General features: G+C 40.3%; 1 protein-coding gene across 9 annotated transcripts in view; it reads right to left on the bottom strand.

Moving 5' to 3' along the window:
- Window positions 1–17,703, bottom strand: part of pard3ab (par-3 family cell polarity regulator alpha, b) — a 235,541-nt gene extending 217,838 nt beyond the window's left edge. For 6 of the 9 annotated variants that reach the window (XM_038717307.1, XM_038717314.1, XM_038717309.1 and 3 more), the window contains exon 1: window positions 17,317–17,703. In XM_038717307.1, coding sequence (XP_038573235.1) covers window positions 17,317–17,436 — 120 coding nt within the window. In that variant the 5' untranslated portion in view covers window positions 17,437–17,703. The remainder of the gene's footprint in view (window positions 1–17,316) is intronic. The other 3 variants (XM_038717305.1, XM_038717306.1, XM_038717313.1) reach the window with 2 other exon arrangements.
- Between the last annotated feature and the right edge of the window lie 3,853 nt (window positions 17,704–21,556).

Raw genomic sequence — 21,556 nt, 5'->3', positions numbered from 1 at the left:
GTCCTAATTCATGTATACGAGAGGGCAAACGTAGGAGCTGAACACACACGCACGCACGCGCACGCGCGCGCACACACACACACACACACACACACACACACAATCTTGTCTGATCATGTCAAAAGAGGCAGCAGTCCCAGGCCGAACCTGACACATTTCATTCACACAGTAAGCTTTTTATCCAGCAAAGGCGCTTTTCTGCCTCAACTGTCACCACCGTGATAAGCTGCATTCAAGTCCCATTCAGAATCCATCACCGTTTATTACAAAAGGTGATTTCTTCAAGTTTAACTCATTCATGCAAAGTCTTTTTGTTCTTTTATCATGTCCTTCAGTCTACTGCGACATTCTGTGAAGCAAGCAATGCAGGATCCTTGTTGCAGAAAAACAATACAGGCAAAAAAAATTACATTTGCCAAAAACGCTCTAAATATCTAAACCCTGTGTTGGCTTCAGGCTCTGCAGTCTTCCCGCAATAGCACCTACTGTGCCATCACTAGCTATTGGTCTAAAATAACCTGGCTTAGCTTGTGTTTCCTTTGTTCTGTTTACTGCTTTTTTTTTTAGCATTTCCAGTTCTTTTTACTTCTCCTTGTTCCTGTTCCCCTGGACCAAGTTCTAATTAAATGGCTGCGAAACCTTCACATGGTATTTCCTCAGATGTTATTTCACCACAGCACCACTGTTGTTCCTCCCCTTGTTTTGGTAGATACTCCTTCGCTGATGAGTACAGAGACAGCAAGTACACTGCTTCCTTGATGGCAAAATGTCTCTGCTTTCTACAAAACATTTCCTGTATGTTTGTTGTGCTTTAAATTTCATTAAATTAGATGTGTCATTAATTGTAAGGTAACAAATTAACCTCCCTTTAGGTGATCATTAACTTCAGTTCCCGGTCGGAATTCATGTGTACTGTCTGTTGGCAATTAAATAACCTCTCTCCTCTCTCATCTGCTATCCAGCTGAATCAAGTGGTCAGATATTTTACCTTCATTCAAATTGAGCGTCACTTTATCTACCAGATAAATGTAAACTATTCTGGTCCCTCTGACAGCCATGCACTGCCTCACCACTGACCCCCTGCATACTGATGATGACAGACAGGAAAAGGAAAGCTCCCAGATATCTTTGTAGAACAGAAATACAAGATCTAGGTTTGGTGGTCATCCCTGCAGCTTCAGAGCCAGAGGAGCTCAATTTTGGCTGCTGGTATCAGACAGGTTAGGTTAACGGGGAACCGGTTTGAGATGTGGGTGAGTGACCAACACCGCTGACTGGCTCCTACACTCCACTATCTTATTAAATAGAATGTATTCTTCCAGAGCACATTTAGTAGACGCAGGAAATGTCTACACATTTTAATACTGGATTTAATCATTTGAATCAGTAACATACTGGCAGTATAGTTTAGGTTGTAGTGACCAATGTGGACTGTACACAAAAATTAACAGTTATGCATCATGTTTATGCAATTATGCAGTAACACCAGTACCATGTGTAGAACTTTCATTTGGCATGAACTTATGCTTTATAATTTAACTGTGAATTTTATGTTGTACTTAATGATTTATTTATTAGTAAATACAATACACAATATAAAATTCTATAAATTAGAAATTTGTGCAAGAATTAATTTTCCAGTGTCCAGCAGGGGGAAAAAAAAACTACACAGAACCATATTTAAATAAAGTCTGTGATTGTTTTATTTTACAGTTTAGTTGCATCTCAGATCCAGCTGCACCAATGCTGCAAGCCGCAAAAACAGTCTAACTGTCTCCGGCACTTCATTTAACATGTCTGCAAAAATCTGGCAACGCAAGGATCCGCTGTGGTCAGGTGAGTAGTTCTTACATCATCCAGTGCAGTCTGGATTTGTCACTCAACATGATGTCTGTGTAGTGGTGCTAAAGGCACTGGGGAGTTTACGGACGTAAAAAAAGGAAGGTAAACACAAATATGTATATATCTACAGTTACAAGTAACTGGCATTGAAAGGTAAAGAGAAAACATGTTGCAGTCTTCCTTACAGCTCAAGTCAGGACATGATGGAGATACTTGCATCATCAGATGGCCCTGTATAAAAGCAGTTTTTCCCGTTGAGCATCATGTACAGCAGCCCTATTCAATTGGCGGCCCGCGGGCCACATCCAGCCCAGAAGCAACCTCCGTGTGGCCCAGCATAAGTACTCTGATATATGACAACACAAGTAAATGACATGGAAGTAGCTAACGAGAGAGCCATTTTGTTTCATTCTCATCTCTGCTGAGTTTCACATGCGCTGTACCGATCACCACCAATCCAGGGCTCAACAATAAGGACTGTCCGACCTGCAGCTCAGTCTCTGCAGAGTGCCTCCACTACACACACACACACACACACACACTGAAGTCAGCCAGCAGATCAGTGGACATTACTGACGACAACTACGCTCGTTAGTAAGTAGGCTACGTGGTGCAATAAAACCTTTGCCAGTAAAAAGCCAATACTTTCTCAATAGATCTGTTTTGTGTTTTCCCCTAGGATGGAGTTGTAGCAGCGGAGGTGAAGCAAAAAAATGTTTTCCCCCAATCCAACATGTCTCAGCAGCAGTGCTGTTGTGTCCATGAGCAAGTGATTCACATCAGAATGGCTTAAAATATCAGTGCTTTCCCATAGACTGAGATGCAGATATTTGGTGGCAGTGGGGTTGGGGGGCAAATATGACAAATATGCAATTTCACATCATTTGGGACCTTTATTTTTACCATATCTGTGAACAAACAGTTGGAAAAGCTAGAGCAGACTATAAATAAACAACAACCAGAAAGGATAAAGACTAAACTTCGAATTGAAAATTTGTCTGCGGAGGGACTATAACCAATCGATTTCCCATCCTCTCGCCACAGTGATTTTACCTTCATGGCACAGCACCCAAGCCAACCCTGTTGATATGACCTCACAATCATTATAGATAGGAGTGTTCATGTTGTCCTTTGTGTCTCAATTTACAGCTTTTGACATTTAGCCTATCTGTAGAAATTAATATGAAAAAAAAGGCAACATGAGAACCATCTCCCCTAATTACCAAGCAATTCATTTACACAATAAAATCCAAAAGAAACATCTCATTAGCTTAAAAGGAACTAGTTTGCATCCCTAACTTGCTTTACTAACGCAGCAGGCCGCGCAGGATGCGGGGAGGGGACGTTTGCTAGCGCTATCCAGCTTTACTTTTCTAGCAGTTGGGGAAATGACAGACAGACTTTTCTTGCTCTTGAGAAGTTGACACACTATAACCGACACATATTTACTAGCAGAATATTTTCCTCCGCTCGCATTCACCATCACTTTCTGCCACTCGGACAATCAAACACCCGCTACGCACCTCCCGATTCCTTAAAGGAGTTACGCTGCTCCTACAACAACACCTCTCGCGTACATGTTCTGTGAAGAACGAGGAGAGGAAGCTAGCCAAGCGTTGAGAGTTACCGCGCTCGCAGAGATTGCAAGTGAAAACATTAGTAGCGTATAGTTTAATGATCGTGGCAAATTTTTGTAGAGGCGGTCATAATTCATAGAAGTATCAATAGGAGTGTATCAATAAAATCCTAATGATACTCAACTCCTGAGAAAATGTCTAGCCAATCTCTATGACCTGGTTTTAAAATCTGGCCTAACTGAATATGTAATTGAATAGTCCTGATGTACAGTATGTCTCACATTCAGTAGTATCTACGGCTGGCACAAATTGAGAGAGGCTGCTTTGGGTTTTCAATAGAGGAACTCAACTTTGTAACAGTGCTCCATTCTTTAAAAAGCACCGTAATCAGAATTCGGTAATGTTCACTTAATTCATTTAAAATGGCTGCCCAATGAGATTTACGTACACATTGGGGATTGTGCATCCCTGATTGTCTCTCTGTGTACACTCTGTGTGCACGGTGACGATTAGATCTCTGTGCAGGCTGTATTCTGACAAGTGCAGACCAGCCATGTCAAAAACACACCCAGGAGAGAACGAAGGCTTGGAATCGCAAAGGCGGCAATGAATCAAAGCCTTTCATTCATTTATCATAATCTAAGGAAAATTGGCCTGCCATTCAAACCCAAAGGACAGATATCAACAAGCTTATAACTGATAGAGCTTCAGCAATAGTGATCTCTACTAATCAAATTAAGCCACATCCAAATCATTAACATTCAAATTCAATTTAACAGATCTCACAAACTGACAGACTGAGGCCCCATATCACACTATTGCCTTTTTGTTTTAAAACGGAGACCTTTTGCTGCCTTTGCACCTCCCAGACTAAAACAGTTCTAACCATAAAGGTTTGGAAACTCTGCCGACCCCGTATTTCGTTTTAAAACTCTGGAAAAACGGAGGACTTTAGAAACGGTGAAGGCAGACGCTCATGTTTGGCTCCGACTGGGTCTCATAAGTCATGCAATGCATTATTTTTTTTTTTATTTTTTTTTTTCATCTTTATTTAATAAGAAATATAATTTACAGACCAAAATCTACAGAAACTCTACATGCTTATACATTTATGCTCACATTCATACCCCAGAACATACATGAGAAAAGAAAAAAAAAAAAATGAATATTTAAAATATTTATTTTGATTTAATATTTATATTAAAATAGCTTGTACTGTGCAAACAACACTTACAGTGGGGAGAACAAGTATTTGATACACTGCTGATTTTGCAGGTTTTCCTACTTACTAAGCATGTAGGGGTCTGTCATTTTTAATCATAGGTACACTTAAACTATGAGAGACGGAATCTAAAACAAAAATCAAGAAAGTGACATTGTATGATTTTTAAATAATTAATTTGCATTTGAGACTCCCAGGCTGTTTTCTGTTGCCACTGTGGCTTTTAACTCCTGTGTTACATTCAGTAACAGTCCCAGCTCGTTATTGGTCCATGCAAAATAATATCTGGTGTGGTTCTTCGTCTGTAGTACTTTATTCTTTCACCAAATCTCCTGTAACTATGGAATAGACCATCTGCTTCATGTTTACACCGGCACGTGCATGCCCAGTGTATGTGAATGGCCACTAGATGTGCGTTTTCAGTCGTTTTAATATAGATGGAGATCAACTCTGATACGCAGCTAAGACGCTGGTGTGGATGGAGATCGTATTAGATTTAAAACTTCATTTTTAAACTCAAGTATGGATGGGGCCTTATTTATACTAAACCAGGTGTGTTAAGCCTTGCTTTACCTGCTCAATGGAGCACGGAATTAGCCATGCTGAACGGTGACAAACTTAAGACATCACACAAGGAAGACACCAATTGCAAAGAAAAACTCTAATAAACTCTAGTAACTTCAGCGTCCTCCATGTTAAATGTTTAAAATATGACATTATACACATAAAATAGTCACCTGTTAATCTATCATAGATTTTTGCGTTAAAATTGTCTAGGTTAACCAACAGTCCACACCACCAACATTTTTTATTTACAATGATAATGTAACACGTAATTTTCTTGCTAATTAGCCTGTCCTAACTCTGCCATTTGCCTCCTGAACTACACCAGGAGCAACCGAGACACCCCAGCAGACAGAAGGCAGAGACATCAAACAGATGAAGAAGAGGTTCAAGGCCCTCGTGCCTCTGCTCCGCCCAAAGGCCAATAATTATCTATCTGTCAAAGGCAGAGCTCTCACTTGGTCTGTCCTATATTTAGCAGACAAAGCCTCATCAGCCTAAGTACTGAATTCCATTTCATGGGACATCATTAATCTACACTCATAAATCATTTGGGTTATGCCATTGTAGTCTCCTCATCCCCTGAGCAGCATGTGGTTTTCCGTTTCCAAACTAAACCTCACACTTGTCTCAGAATTTCACCACATTTCAAATTGTGACTATGCCAATGCAGGGCCTTTTGAAATCCATTTGGGTTCTCATGAACACGCTTGGCGGTTTGAGCTTTGCACTTTGTTTCTTTGCATCACTAAAGCACCAGGTTTCTCGCTTAGCCGCTGGCAATTAACAGCTGGGCGAGAACAACAGGCTCTGTTATGAGGGGGGAAATAAAATGAAATTTGGCAAGAAGAGTCTCGCAGGAATTTCAAAGGCAGGAGGAAGAAAATAAACCAGCATCTAAACAATGAGACTGAAAAACAAGAACAGAAATAGAAGATCTACGCCACAGCTGCAGAAAAGGAAGAGAATAACAGTTTGGTATGAATATAAAGTCCTGAGACTCCATCAAATCTCCAGGCTGTATCGGGCTGCACTGAGGGATACAGTATATGTGAGCTATGCCACTGTTTGTTCAGTGTCCTGACATTCCTCAGAGACAATCCTCTCCCTGTGCTCGGCGCTCCGCACACACAGAGTCCTTGACATTTCAGTCAGTGTCTGTCCGCTGGGTGGACAAGGGACACTCAGGCCTGTGAACAAGGCCGGTCTGCCTGCTGAAAACAAGTGCACAGTCATTTTACACTGATACTCTGATCTAAAGCAGCTCACACCGAATAGGCACATGGGGGAAGGGCAGATGGGGCAGTCAGTGATTTGATCAAAGACTCCTCAACAGGGTTTCTGGTCATGTTGTGTCCACACTGGATATTGTGGGATATTAAACCTGTGCCTTTTCTAACTAAGCACATAAGTACTATGAAACAAAGTACATTATTATCAAGCGCTGTATTTTTTGTAGTACTCCATCATCTCTTTCAGCTAGGATAATCGGTCCCTAAGTATTTCCTGAGATCTGGGAACATTTCAGGTAATCATTTTATTGTTTGACTTAAATTTCTCTTCCAAATAAAATTGGGGTTTGTTTACAACCTGTCTGATCACATCACAGTTCACGTTTCTTCATCAATCTGACTTATTTTTGACCGTGTGCCATGTTTTCTAAATTTCAGAATGATGCTAACATAAGACACAATTTATAATAAACCCAAATCCTTTGAGCACAATTCTGACACACTTTATGACAGTATTTCCATTTTAAAACTACTTCCAGATGGAAATAGTCCTTTTTAACACTCTTACATGTGTTGCTATTTTAATTAAGTAGAAGTTCAATGATTAGTGGATTAATAGTTTGAGAAAATTTAACTAGCAGCAATGTGGTTTATTAAGTACATTTTTCAATGAAAAATCCAAAAGCATGTAGTTTTAGCTTGCATGATGTGAAAAATCTATCTTAAAAGGATAGTAAATCTAATGTCTTTGAGTTTGCGAACGTTGGTTGTAGGGCTGAACGATTAACCGTTTTCAACTCGAAATTGCAATTTGAAAGAGCTAATTGTGAAGAATGTGATTGCAATGTAGGTTTATTACACAGAGCTTCTGACCCATTTTAAACAGTTGTGCAGTTACAGATTCATTCCGTTGTCATCCTTGTGTGACAGATATGGTAACCAATCACAAGCGCCATGCGCCTCCTGTTGCGGTCCTTCTCACTAATCAGAGTGGGCACAGTTTTCTTCGGCATCAACACACTGAAGTTTTTCAGCAGCGGAGCGTTTAGCCTGCCATACTTTGTTGACTGTCATTTTTGTGCTTCAACTACAGCCCTCTGTGAACCGGTTTTGTGCCGGTCTCTACAGGCTACATATCCCACATGGAGCATTTCACAATAAGAGCTTATTGCCTGCCTGATTTTGCCGACTTGTTCTGATTTTGTTAATTTGTTCAACTGCCCTTGTTTTTTGTGTATCTATCATGATTAGATAGGCTACGTAGTTAAATTATTGTCTATTTTGTTGATATACAATCCGGAGTGTGCTCAGGGTGTTTTATTTTGAAAATCGACCCGATTCTCTATGCAGTTCAGTGTCTGACTTCCTGCCCTGTTCATCTGCTCTGTGCTACTTGATGTGGCTTCCATCAAAAATAGACTGGCAGTGAGTATTGAACTTTAGATAAACTAAATCGAATGATAATTGCGATATCTGGCAGAAAAATCGCAATTAGATTTTTTTCCCCTTAAATGGTTCAGCCCAAATTGGTTGGAAAAAGAAATTTAAAAACCATCACCGTCTCACCATTTTCCGACATTGCATAGACCAAACAGTTAATCAATGAAAAATAAATCAGCAGGGTAATAATAAAAATAATCTTAAATTGCATCCATATCACAAAGTAAAGCATCTGAGTTCTGAGTATTCCCAGATGGTCTGTGTTTGCTAGGCCAGATTGGCAGCACTATGAAGTGTCAGAGAAATTTTTCCCTTCTGCATTTAGGTTTTTACACTCGAAAAGGCAATTGATGAGCTTTTCCATACTTGAAAACTACTTAAGAGTCCAAAGGGGACACTGTTCCATTGAGCAGACACTAGGACACAATGTCTGGGCTTTGTAACCTCCATGTTTATTATTTGAGAAAGTTGATGACTACCCATTTATGCCAGGCCAGCTTAGTATAACTATCAGGTGAGACTATTTAAATGTTGCTGTGGATCTAACCACAAAACTCCTGAGTAAATTCAACCCGAGCTGCCTGAACAGTTTGGGAAAAAAGCACAGAGATGAATACAACGCAGTGTTCTCAACACATGTAATGACACTGTTCTGTAAGCAATCCCTCAAATTTTTTAATAACTTAAACGACGTGGACTGGTGAGTCTTTATTTCATGCCAGATGTTTTACGGTGTCACATGTTTCAAAAAGGTGAACACAATTTAACTTTATTTTAAAAATAGTATATCCCTAACTTCAACAAGACTCACATTTAACATCGAACATTAAATCTTCGAGGTCAAAATCATCTTAAAGTCACGCTTGTGGTCGACTTCTACAATGACTGTATTCTCCTGAAAACACAGAAGCTTTCTCAGCATCCAACCCCGGTTTTCCACAAATGCCCTTCTGGGAATACACGCTAAAAATCTCAGTCTACAGAGCAGAGCAGATATCATAAAACCTTTATATGAGCTTCCTGATCCTTTTTTCCCCAGCACCAGTTTACATTCAGGAGCTTCCTCTGTTTACGGAAGAAAGTCTACAGCTGAACTGAGTATCCATCACCCGAAATAGGCTGCTTTCAGTCAGCCTCTGGGCTGTTGGGGGATGCAGCGCACCCTACGTAGCAAACTTCTACGCTCATGGTTGGGGTGGCAATGGTCAGCTGGCTGGATCCATGCCAGGGTTCAAGTACCCTAATCTGTTTTCATAGCACTCTGTAAATCACTTAAGCTTACTCTGTCATTAAGTCTTAAGATCAGGACCCTCATTAGCTATGGTTTTCTTGGAGAACCCCCCCCCCCCAGGGTCAAGAGTACAGTTTGCAACGTTAAAATCCAACATTTTTATGTAATGTGCTCTTTTTCAATCAAGGGATCATTTACAAAACCATCTGTGTGGGTAGTATGGGATTAGCCTGATGTCCCACCCAACAGATGTGTCAGTTATCAGTGCGTATAATGCCTTTATAGCCTCAAAACAAGTCTTCTTAAGCAATTTGCAGACTTTCAGTTCTCTGAATTGTCCATTAAACGGCATTTTCTTCAAAGCTGTGTGAGTCTCTGTCATCTGAACATGTAGGCCTATAGAGGAAAAAAGTGTTTATGTGTGTTCTGAATGGCCACACTCGAACGGCAAAAAGCCTATAATGATAGGGAGGGACAAGACATGATGGACCGTACACATGTGGATAACGCCACATTAGGGTTGCAAAGTATGAGATTTTCACAGTACAATAACCGAAAATACGGGATACAGGAGAATTTGATACCGTAGATGAGCAAACGTGCATGTCGTGAGAGCCGTCAATTTTCATCCCACGGTTACAACTCTACGCCACACACTTTCGGATAGTCAAAATTTGTCAGATGCAACTCACCCCCAAATTCCAACATAGAAATGGCTGTTCAACAATCCTAAAAGCACTCTGTGTGAGGAATACTTAAAAGAAAGTAATGTCCCAAGTCCTCATTTCTGTCTCAAGGGTACAGCTCTGCTATGTTAATTAAAATTATTGTGGTCCCAACATGTTCTTACGCTTATTTCAAGGACACTGCATCAATAGAATGTCCTATGAACACACTGTAGTAGGTCATTAAATTCAACAGTATAAAAAAGGTTTCCTGGCAAGTTTTCAATAACCTTCAGCAGAAATCTGGTTTAATCACCTGTCAGAGTGCTGATGCTTTGATCCATGCACTCCTCAACACAGATTTCTCTCATTACAGACGATTCAAGAAATGGCATCATATTCATTGGTTTAATCTCACTGTACACTGTTCTGAATATCAGCATGAGCTCAACCTCTAAATGTAAACTAACTTCAAAAAGGAGAGCGCTGGTCTTCCCACCATTTGAGAAGTCTGCAGTCAGCATTTTACAGCCTCCTACTACACTTCTCAGGCTCTCTCTGCATTAACAGCTGCTCTGCTCTGCTAATGACTCCACGCCATGTTCGCCTCTACCCCTGGCAGATGATAAAAAAAATACATTTATTTATTATGACATCAATATCATGATGTCAAACACGAATAAGGATGACAGGTCACTTATGTAAATTCCTCACAGTGAAGCAGAGTGCATTATCGAGTTGTTAAAAAAAATATATATATATATATATATAAAAAAAACATAACCTCATCCAAAATGCACAGCGGAGCAGCACTGCGGGAAACGCAGTAATGCCAGCATCATCAAATAGCGTACTGCTGACTGCAATCGTCTTCCCTGTTGTTCAAAGCCCTTTATGTAATGTCAGTTATTTTATATAACTTCTATGAACTTTCCATTTTCAAGATAAATGTTTTTTGCAAAGCAGTAGGATGAGCGCTCTGAATCTTTATGCGTCCGTTTTTAAAAACATATGAAGCCATCGCGTCCCCATACTTTTCTACAATTTCACACATGGCTAATTGTCTTCGGATCATTCCGGCGTGTCTTTAACGGTCTCCTTTAGGAAATTAAATGCTAAGCCCGGTCATGTTTTAGGACATTTTTCACAGTAGTTTGGTCAAGGGCAAAGTCAGCGGCCCGGGGATCATCAGTGAAGCTTTTAATCCTGCACTGTGCCCATTTTGGAAGCGGGAACCCCAGGCTGGTACGGCCTGGTGACATGAGGATCAAACAGACGAACTGTAAAATTATTTGGGCTTATGACTTGACATGAGGTAGTTCTACTGCACCTACAATTATGGTGCAGTTACATTTTTAAGTTGCTTTAGCTTCAACAGCTACAAGTCATTCCAGAACAAACCTTGGAATAAAGTGCTCCAGATATGCCCGTTGTGAACACAGCCCATGCACGGATTACTGTTTAGATTGTAGATAGAGATAGAGGACAGACAAATGCTTCAGAAAACCCCTCATGATAACACCATTAGTGCCATTCTTGCATTAGTTAGCAAGAAAACAGGAAATAAAGAACCTGATGACTGACTGTATAACTGTATGCAGAGAACAACGTGCAAGCTCAAAGTATGGTTGTGCTTTTATTTCTTTGCAGCCCAGACAAACTGTTGCATTACAGTATCGCTCAAGGGTCCTCACACCTCTACATTGTTCTCCAGTTAGCGTGCATATGTCAAGACAGGCGCAAATATAATTTCTTGGCAACGGTGCTAAACACATGCACTTTACACAACCCACAGATTGGAACGACGACAAACAATTGCGAAAGCAGCCCATTAGGGCAGATAAACTGGCGTTTAGACTCCTAAAGACAAACAAGCCTGGTGTGAAAACAGCCATAGTAAAGCAGACCTCTCATTCTGTCAGTGTGAACACTTTGGCCCTGGCACATCTGCGCACTCTTGGACACATGACACTATGCTCCTTCCTCATTATCATAAAGACTTTCATGTCGCTTCCATGCATGCAGTTATGTCACTCTTTTGAACAAAATGGGACCAACTTCAAAACTGGGAGCTGTTCCTTTGAAGATGTGGCATATTTCTGCTGGCGAACATGCTAATCTGTATGACCGCAACAGCAGCAGTTAACCCTCACAGCGTGCAGGACTGCTTATCTCCCGGCCCTGTCCGCCATCAAAGGGTGGCTCCTGCACGCTCATTAATAACAGCCATTGGTGTAATGAATTGAATAATGTCTTAGACTTCAGGACAAGATTAAAAACAGGCTGACAGATCTGAGTCAGTCAACAACAGTTCTGCACAAATGTGACGATGTTCTGAGCTCAGTCCACGCTGATTATTGGTTATTTTTTTTATCTAACTTGTGGAATTTCAAGTTTGACACATAATCTAAATACATTTTCCCTCGAGATATGCCCTCAAATGTAACCTCATCTCATTATCTAACAAACAATAAAAATATATATTTTTTTTTTTTTGTGAAATACTTGCTCATGACGCCAACTAAAAACTGAATTATATTCCACTGGTTTCCTACAAAGCACCCATTAAAGATTTTAGTCCAAGATTCCATTCTTAAAAAAAAAAAAAAGGCATGGTCACCCCCACTTTCAGATTTCGGACAGGAGATTCTTCACAATATTCAACATTTTTTTAAACAGCCAAAATATGGAAAAATATTGAAAGTCAACAATGAAAATAAATCTGTGTTGCAGCTCTAATGGGTTCATCAGAACCCAAAAGTTAGATTAATTAATATTGCTGCACGATTAATCTAATTGCAATGTATTGTAATTGTATTTTTCTTGACAATTAAGCAAGTAGACTCATTGTACCATTATAATCGAATCTCAATCTTCTCCAAATCGTGCAGCGCTATTAATTAAGTACAACTATTTTTAACTGCATCTTTCCGGAAAAAAAACCCCACTTACTTAACCAAACAGACAGCAGACACCTGCTCCTATTGTCTGCAACAGGTCCAAGTCATGTTAAATCTGTCTGCCTTAACGGTCAAGTTTGTAGACAATGGAGTCCACCGGAGGAAACTAACAGTGTGAAGCTGTGAATGGAAATCCGGCGTATACTGGTGTGAACACAACAACCCAGACACCAGATATCCCCCGGAGGTTTCCGAGCATTTGGAAGAGTCAAAAAGAGACAAATCTCTTGGTTCTTCTGACGTGCCAGGGCTTATGTCACTTGAGGGTTTGGAGCGTTAAACCACCAGACGGTTTTCCAGTGAAGGGTGTCATTTTAAACGCTTGCCACACTTAGTCAAATGGGTGAACATTAGTGAGAAACTACCCTATGATCTGTGGAAGGAAAAAGAGGCGAGGAGGATAATAGGACACCGTTTCACTTTTCAAAACGTTCAGAGACCTTGAAGCTGGTAGTCTCAAGTCCAGTGAGTCCAGCGTCCTCATCTTTCTAATTCCAAATTTATGAGATGGTTTAAGGCCCCTCAGAAGTGGACTGTTTTTGTTTTGTTTTTTCTTTTCTGCAGGAAGCATTCTTCTCTAATGACAGGGGAAGTTAGAAGAAGGTCCATACAAACACTAAAAACAGGAAAACCAACCTAAAGTCAGGCCTCTTATTAAAAACGGGCTGACCAAAAAAAGCTGTGATCTTCAACACAACATCTGTGACCCAAAGACTTTCGCAGACGCTCCCCACACATGAAACATGACAATGCCCGACCTTAGTCAGGTGAAATGTAGGCTGGGTGGGACGAAACGCAGATCTGAGGTGATTAAATGACGAGGGCGTCGTATTTTGAGGCCGTATGTTTTGTTGTGGGTGAGGAGTTCATGAGGAGGTCCAGGTTTATGGTTTTAATAATTTAGATCAAAGCTTGGATAATACAGAATGAGAACTGAATGTGTGGCCTCATTCCCAGCACACAGGCACAATCCAGCCTCTGCATTAAACAGCAGCACAGGTGGGTTTTCCAGCCAATTGCCTTTTCCAAAATTTTGATTAAAACTTTAAAGACAGACAACAGTTATCTTATGATGGAGCTGTTTGCAAAGTGGAGGAAGAGAGAGAAAATAGCAAGGGACAAAGAAGAAAGTGTCCAAAGTATGGGATTATTTCAAGCTAAAGAAAACAACAACTCTGTAATGTTACTGTCCGTCCACCGTAAAACGAAACTTGTGTCGCCTCGGCAACAGCACGACAGCGCCTTATCGGAAAGCAGCCGGTGTTCTGCCAGCGGACCACGGACAAGGTAACAGTAACTTTAGCATTTAACTGAAATCATGATTGATTGTTGAGTTGAAGCCAACGTAAGCCGCAGACCTCAGCTGAAAATGTGACCACGTGCGTTTGTTGTTCTCCTTTTTGGGCCGTGAGTTGTAACCTCACAGTCGGGAGTTAACTGGGTGTCTGGGAGCTGCACCTTTTAACTCACCTGCAGCTCTCTCTGTAGCTCAGACAAACCCTGCTTCCTGCGTGTGCTAATCCATCCTTTCTCCCAGATTCTTTGTCTTTATAATTGCCATCTTTATAATAACAAACAGCTGTTTCATGTGCAGGAACGCTCATTTCCCGTTTCACATTTCACGTGTGTTTTCTTGATAAAAACAGCATCGGGTGACACAGCCACTGTCAGCTCCTGTAATGTGTGTGACCCCCTGTCACCGATCAGTCACGTAGTGTGAACGCCACAACGACTTCAAGACTCCCATCACAAGACGGCAAGTTGTGTAGTGTGACCAGCACGGCCATCAGACAACGCTGAAAGTCGTGTAGTCTGCACAAGCCTAGTATAACTTGTATAGCACTCGGGTGATGTTTGTGTTGGTAAAGCAGCTGTCTGGTTGTTGGTATGATGTTTGCTGTATGACACACTATGAATTTCTGAAAGGACTAATAAATATCTATCACCTATAAACGTGCACAGCTGATCCGTTACCAGGGGTTAGTGTCATTGTTAGCTGCAGCCCTAATTGTAATATTTAAGTATATCTTAAATGCTGTCTTCCAAATCTTTATGACTGTGCTACTGTGGTATTTAAGTAAAAGTATGTAAGTATAATCGGGAAAATGTACTTGAAGAATTAAAAGTACTCAATGCGTAAGGCAAAATGTCTCGACTGCAGAGCTTCATATATTTGTGAAGCCGGAACCACTAACTGTTCTACATGAGAAATAAAATGACGATAAACTAAACAATCATCAACTAATGTACGAGCAGTACTTACATAAGCTGTTGGGCAGTTTATTTTATAACAAAACATCATATTTTTTAAACTCTTCATATGTTTTGTGTGTAAAAATCTTACTTTGTAAAGTAACTGAAGCTGTCAGATAAATGCGGTGAAGTAAAAAGTACAATATCTCCCTCTGAGATGTACTGAAGTAAATAGAAAGTGGCATGAAAAGAAAATACTCAAGTAAAGTACAGTTGAGTTAATGCACTTAGTTACTCTCAACAAAATGATGTGATTGAAGATTTTGTCCATACCCTCCATCCCTAACCCAAAATATTAATTTCTGATATGAACTGTATTTGTCACATTGTAAATTTAAAGTTAATATCTCTGAAATTTGCTAAAACTCAGAGGGTGCAGTCTCTCGTAGTGTTGGAATTTGAAGAGTGGGGTCCCTTTTTTAAGCTGGAATATATCTAATCGTCCCATGGATATGATATTTAGTTATATTTCTGTTGCATGTTCCTCAGCACTGCAGCATGTTTAAAACTTCACATCCACATGGAAGGTCAAAGTGAAAAGCTCTGTTACACTCCAGTCTCTTTGAATTGGACACACATGACGATGGACACTTCATAGCTCTGCGATTACAGCAGTGATCATCCTGCGTACCAGTGTCTCTTATCCTGCAATACCTGTCAAAATCTGTTTCCATCTGTTTCCATCAATTTTTTACATTTTTTTTTTTTTTTTTACATTTCAACTGATCACCTACATTTACTTCTTTCAGGGGGAAACTAAAGACAGTGATAAGGTTTCGTGTCATGAAACCATTTTACTAGACTTAGCTTTTTCTCAGAAAGCTACTTTCAAGAAACTCTGCAATTTCACTGGTTCAAGATTACAACGATTTGCATCAAGTCAAATAAGAGCGGGCATCAAGCAAGGTGGAGAGAGTAGTTCAGCAGCTCTTTACCTACCTCTCAACTGCACAGAGATATTCTCCAGCACTCCTCTGCCTGCTCACACTGAATTATTCAAAAGGAGAGGAGGATACAGTATGACTTCTAGGTCACTATCATTACAAAGAAAAAGAGACTGCCTTAAACTTAGCACATGGAAGCGCAAAAAAGTTAATTATTCATAAAACCTAAGTAGCTGCTGTAATATATTTGTACCTTAAACAAAGGCTGGACAATAAACCAAATTACCAACTGGGAATTTATTCCTATACCAAAATTGACTGTTTTCACACAGTTCCCATTAAACTTTTGTGGATTATATAAACTTTGATTATAGTAGAGTGGCATTGAGCCATATTTTGGTTTTAACACATACAGAGGATATGTACTAAATGAATTTTATCATGATGTTTATGACAAAAACAATTTCAAATTGGGTGTACTAAAGGTAAAGTAAGGGAACATAACATTTCTAGCTTAATGCTTCTCATCTTACCTGATCTAGCCAGATAGCGCTTAAAGCACAGAGCTAGTTCACAGGTTATCTGCTGCTACCCCAACATTTTGCCACAGGCTTTCTTAGGGCTCACGTTTATCTCTGATTTATGTGTCAGGTCCATGCCTCCACCGGTCAGCTGGAGCTTGTTCTCTGAAAAGTCTTAGTCCAAGACTATACACCTAACTTATCAAAATACCATGTGTTCCTGCTCTTCCCTCCTCTTGCATTTTCATCACTGATCAGGACTAACCTGAACTCTCATCATCTCTCTTTCCCTGCATACTCCAGCTCACCCTTCCTGCCACCACAATGAGCTCATTGTAAGTTGAATAATAAGGAGCTTTTCATGTTTTGTGTTGATAGACAGCTTTAAACAGAGTATAGACTAAGAACTTTCCTGTTTCTAATTGCATCTCCCTGCACTGAAGCCTAACCCCCTCAGACTGCAGTCCTACTTTTGCAGCCTGCTGGCTAACTTGCTAGTAGGCTAATCTCTGCTGGCAACTTTCAGAGGCATCAACTGAGGTCTTACAACTGGGTTACTCAAGTCTAAAAACGTGAAATGTGTTGGAAGCGCCTGTTTTTACGCTGCAACTGACCACTTTGTTTAGTGCCACAGCTACAATCCCAGAGGAAGTTTTGCGGGTTTCCAAACACAAGAACCACAATGGCGGTGCGCCTTTCTTTGAAAGCAGCAACGCACGGCGAGTAACACGCACATGCGGCGTGTGTGAGCTCATTAACTGAACACAGCAGCACCAGACAGCAGAAACAGGCACCCCTTTCCTTCCTCGCTGCATTTCTTCCAAGTTTGCGCCATATTGAGTGCGCCTGCGGAGCCCAACGGGACGTAGCGACATTGTTTCCAGGAAAACAAAAGCCGCAAGAAAACAAAGTAGCAGCCGCTTACCTTGGCGATAGCCTTCTTATATCTCATGACAGCCTGCTGGATGAGTGTGTGGACTTTGATATTTCCATCCCCGCACGGCACCACCACCCGGGTCCTGCCAAAACACACCGTGACTTTCATGGTTCAGTATCCGAGATCTTGCCCAGACTCGGAGTAAAACCGAGGAGAGGAGGAGGAGGAGGAGGATGAATCCGAGTGAAAATAAAAAAGGTGCATGGGTTTTTGTTTGTTCGGCTCCGCAGCTGCCTCAGTATTCCTTTATAAAAGCGAGGACTAGAGCTCTTTCCGCTTCTCCCCGCCGGGCGACATTGTTTTCTGTGTTTTCAGACCACCTGTTTAGCTTCTCTCTCTCCTTCCTTCACTCTCTCGATCCCAATCCCTGTCTCTCTCCCTCCCTGCTGAGCTAATGCTCGTTCACGTGGTGCGTTCGGGAACGTTGGTATCCGGACTTCAGTGTGACTTCAGTGTGACTTCAGAAGAATGGACGACAAAAGACAAGTACTAAATCTATTTAAATTGGAGTTAATAGTTTTTGTCAGTGTGACCAGGAGCAATAAAAAAACATAAACATGTTTAATAGTAATGTAACACAATCGAGGAGCGTTCAGTTCCCTGGTTGTTTGGTGACCAAATTCAATGGTTGGGATATAAAAATGGAAAGTAGGAATGGTGGATCAACAGAGGTGTGGGATTTAAGGGACAGATAGCGTAATTTAATATAATTTAATAGGCGATGTTTTCTTACTGGGAATCTGTAAATTATTAATGGTTGTATCTCTAATCTCAATTTAATGTATACAGTTGTCTCAAGCTGTGGATATAGAAAACATTGTCCCTTAGTGCTAAAGAGAGAACGGAGCAGTAAGTATTTAGGTAAATCACACGGCCACAGAAGATGCATTGAAGCCTAGATAACTTAAATATAATATATAAATTAAACATCAGGGACAACTTTGAAACAAGACAAACGCTTCTGAAGGTAACGTTTACGAGGGGAACGTGAAGGCATCAGATGAGCAGGGAAGGCCACAGCTGCAGTCTGTCCCCCGCTGTGGTCAGGATAGGTAATGTTTGGCGCGCAGGGGAGCAATGCTGTACTCACACCTCACAGAGGATAGCAGTGGTTAAAATAATTTTAAAACCAATACACTGATTTAAAAATAAAGGTAGATTACAGCTACTGCAGCATATAATGTGTCATCACAAGAATACAAAGTGAAGACATTAGTCTTGGTGGACTGGTGTAATGTTTAAAGACTTGAGTTGAGATTTAAGGTTAGAATTAGGAATTACTATATATATATATATATATATATATATATATATATATATAGCACTTAATGATATAATCATCACTTGTTAAAAGCAACAGGGCTTCATGTGCACCTGCTCCTTTCCTATTTCAGTCGTTCCAACCAGCTCTGAAAATGAACCAAACCCCCAAATGAAAAGCAGTCCAAATCCATCTGGAGAGCTTTTAGGAACAGCTGCTCCTAGACACATGGACCACGTGGACTTGTCCCACTGAACACGTCTGTACCAAAGGGACCGGACTACTGTTAAAAACATCCAGCTGAGCCAGTGAATCATCTTTCATATTGTGCCTGCTTGACCAAAAAAAGAATTGCTCTGTGTCAGCTTTCACATTTAGTTCCATCCGATTACATTTTTAGGAAAGGTATGTCTTTCACTATTAAAGATGAACAAAAAAGACAGATACATGTTTACAGTGTGCAGTGAGACATCCCTGCTCTGCCTCCTGATTGAAGATCGTAGGTTATTGTGCCCGTAAGGCCCAAAAATGGCTGCAACACAACGTTTAGTGAGAACATGAAAAGAGAGGCGAGCCAATGAATTTCAAGAATGTGGAAAGTGTGTGTGTGTGTGTGGTTTGCATGGGCAATGGTTAAACTGGAGTGCTCTACCTTATAGTGCCAGCATGCATCTGGGAGACTGTTTTAACTCTTAACACAGCTGGAGCGTTTACAGGCCACCAGCCACAGCCTCAGCAGCTGTTACAACGAAGTACACAGCCTCAACTTTGGAAAAATATGAGCACATGTTCATGGTGGTTTTCACAAAAGGTAAGAAATGTGCAATCACACTGGTAGGTTGAAAAATAATAAATGGGCTATTTTTTAGTGACTGGGACTATTGTAGGTGTTGTAGCATTACAACAGACTTTACATTTTGAGACATTTGCCGAATAGCCGTCTTTCTGGCTACTTACAGTCCACCAGTAGAACGTACTTTTACAAGCAACAGTGATGAAAAAGACACAATTTATTAAATGTTTTACTCCAAGATGAGAAGTGACATCTTGATTGTAAAGTGACACTAAAGCTGTGTAAGATAAAATCTTATATAGTAATAATGAAAGAATAATGACTAACAATCATTTTTTGTGAGAAACATTTTGTGTTTCACCAAAAGAAGCCACTTACTGTCTTTTTCTATAGCTTTCAACTGCATCTCAACGGCAAAAACTATACAATATACAGAAACTCCAATAACTTTGGAGGACCATGAGATGTGTCTCTGTCAAACTACTGTTTCTTAGGTCAGGAATGAACTTTCACACTCACTATGTATAAGGTACTTGGAACAGAAGTCGACAGCCACCAAGCGCGGCATTTGGGCTCTTTGGACACAATTTTTAATATGATAATATTTAAGTTGAATGAAGGAGATTTACTTTTGGGACCAGTTCATAGTCTTAGATGATCAGAATGTTGCCCAGTAATGTGTAACACATTTTTCTTGTCAGTTTAAATACGCAAAACAACAGCAACAATAAGATCCACCAACATTAGGGACATACAAGAGCAGATTTACTCCCAGTAATAAGACATAGGCAAATTTGCATGTTCAAACTGTTGGGTTTACTTTAAAGCCTTCACCAGGGGCAGGTAGGTGTCGCCGAAAACATTTCAGGTTTGCCAGCTGATTGCAATCAGTAAAACTGAAATATGCAAACAAAAGTTTCAATACAACAGCATAACTCAGATTCAGACTCAGACTCAGAGAATACATAACTCTTGCTTAGAGTAAAATTCTTATATATGATCACAGAGTGTGTGCAGTGCTGAATAACCCCAGGAATAATCACTTACATCTTATTTTACATTATTATGGTATTTGTGTAATCAGCAGTTTTGATTCCTGAATGAATGACTCCTCATAGAGATCACCAAGCCACTTTGGAAAAAAATAATGAACCACATTTTTAACCTTATAAAAGCAAAAAAAAAAAGAGAAATGAACATGTGAGTAGTACAAAGTCTAAAGGAAGTCCAGAGAGAGTTGCAGACAACATTATATTTGAACAAACCTGCTGAGCTCCCTGAGTACGGACAGGACTGTCTGTAAATGTTGCAGCACTGGTTTGAGAAGCCCTAAAACAACAGTGAAACAACTAACATGTTAACATGAACATCCACCTGTCAGATATGACATTCGTGTTTGGCAAAGCATCATATCTGAATCAGTAGCGACATCTTGTGGTGAACAGTGGACAGTTTGAGTGGGATTTAAACCTCTTGGCTAGGATTTCCAACCCTCATTTAACACAACCTTCTCACAAAGAGTAGATGAGATTTAGTGTATAACTGCTTCTTATTCAATTTAATCATAAACAGTTTAAGTACTTAAGTTCTTTGTGTGGATGGTTTTGGGACGAGACCTTGGCAACCCGTCATTGTAAATAAGAATCTGGTATTAATTCAATTGCCTGGTAAAATAAATAAAACTAAAAGACACAACAAACATGTTGGCTATCTGAGCCAGGAACCCTGAGGGACAACAGCCTAAAAAAATGGCTACAAAAGTCCTTGGACACATTATCTGCAGCCTCCTACACGCTACATGCTCTGAGACACGAACATTTACTGCAGACATTTTAATGTTGATGTTTTAATCTCGGAAGTCATACTACAAGAAATGCAGCAGTCAGATCATTATATCCTCACAGCTGCTTTGTGCGGAATTATCTCTTGAGCTGACCCATAACATCAGTTTGTTGGCAATGAAAATGGAAAGTTATGGAAGCTTGACCTCTGAGAAATTTTTATCTTCAACTTGCCTGAAAGGACTGTGAAATTAAACAAATTAGGCCAGTTAAGCTGCAACAGCCACAACGGACGCCAAATACCTCTTTGATGGTATTATCAGCATGTAATTGTGTTACGCGTTCATCCCAGCCTAATTTTGTGCTAAAGAGCTGTCTGGCCCCAGTCATATT

The sequence above is a fragment of the Micropterus salmoides genome, unplaced genomic scaffold (assembly GCF_014851395.1).
Source record: "Micropterus salmoides isolate LMB-PRFRI ecotype aquatic unplaced genomic scaffold, ASM1485139v1 Ms_hic_scaffold_14, whole genome shotgun sequence".
Classification (NCBI taxonomy): domain Eukaryota; kingdom Metazoa; phylum Chordata; class Actinopteri; order Centrarchiformes; family Centrarchidae; genus Micropterus; species Micropterus salmoides.
Note: the sequence above shows the minus strand (reverse complement) of the source record. Positions and strands in the feature narration are given on the sequence as shown.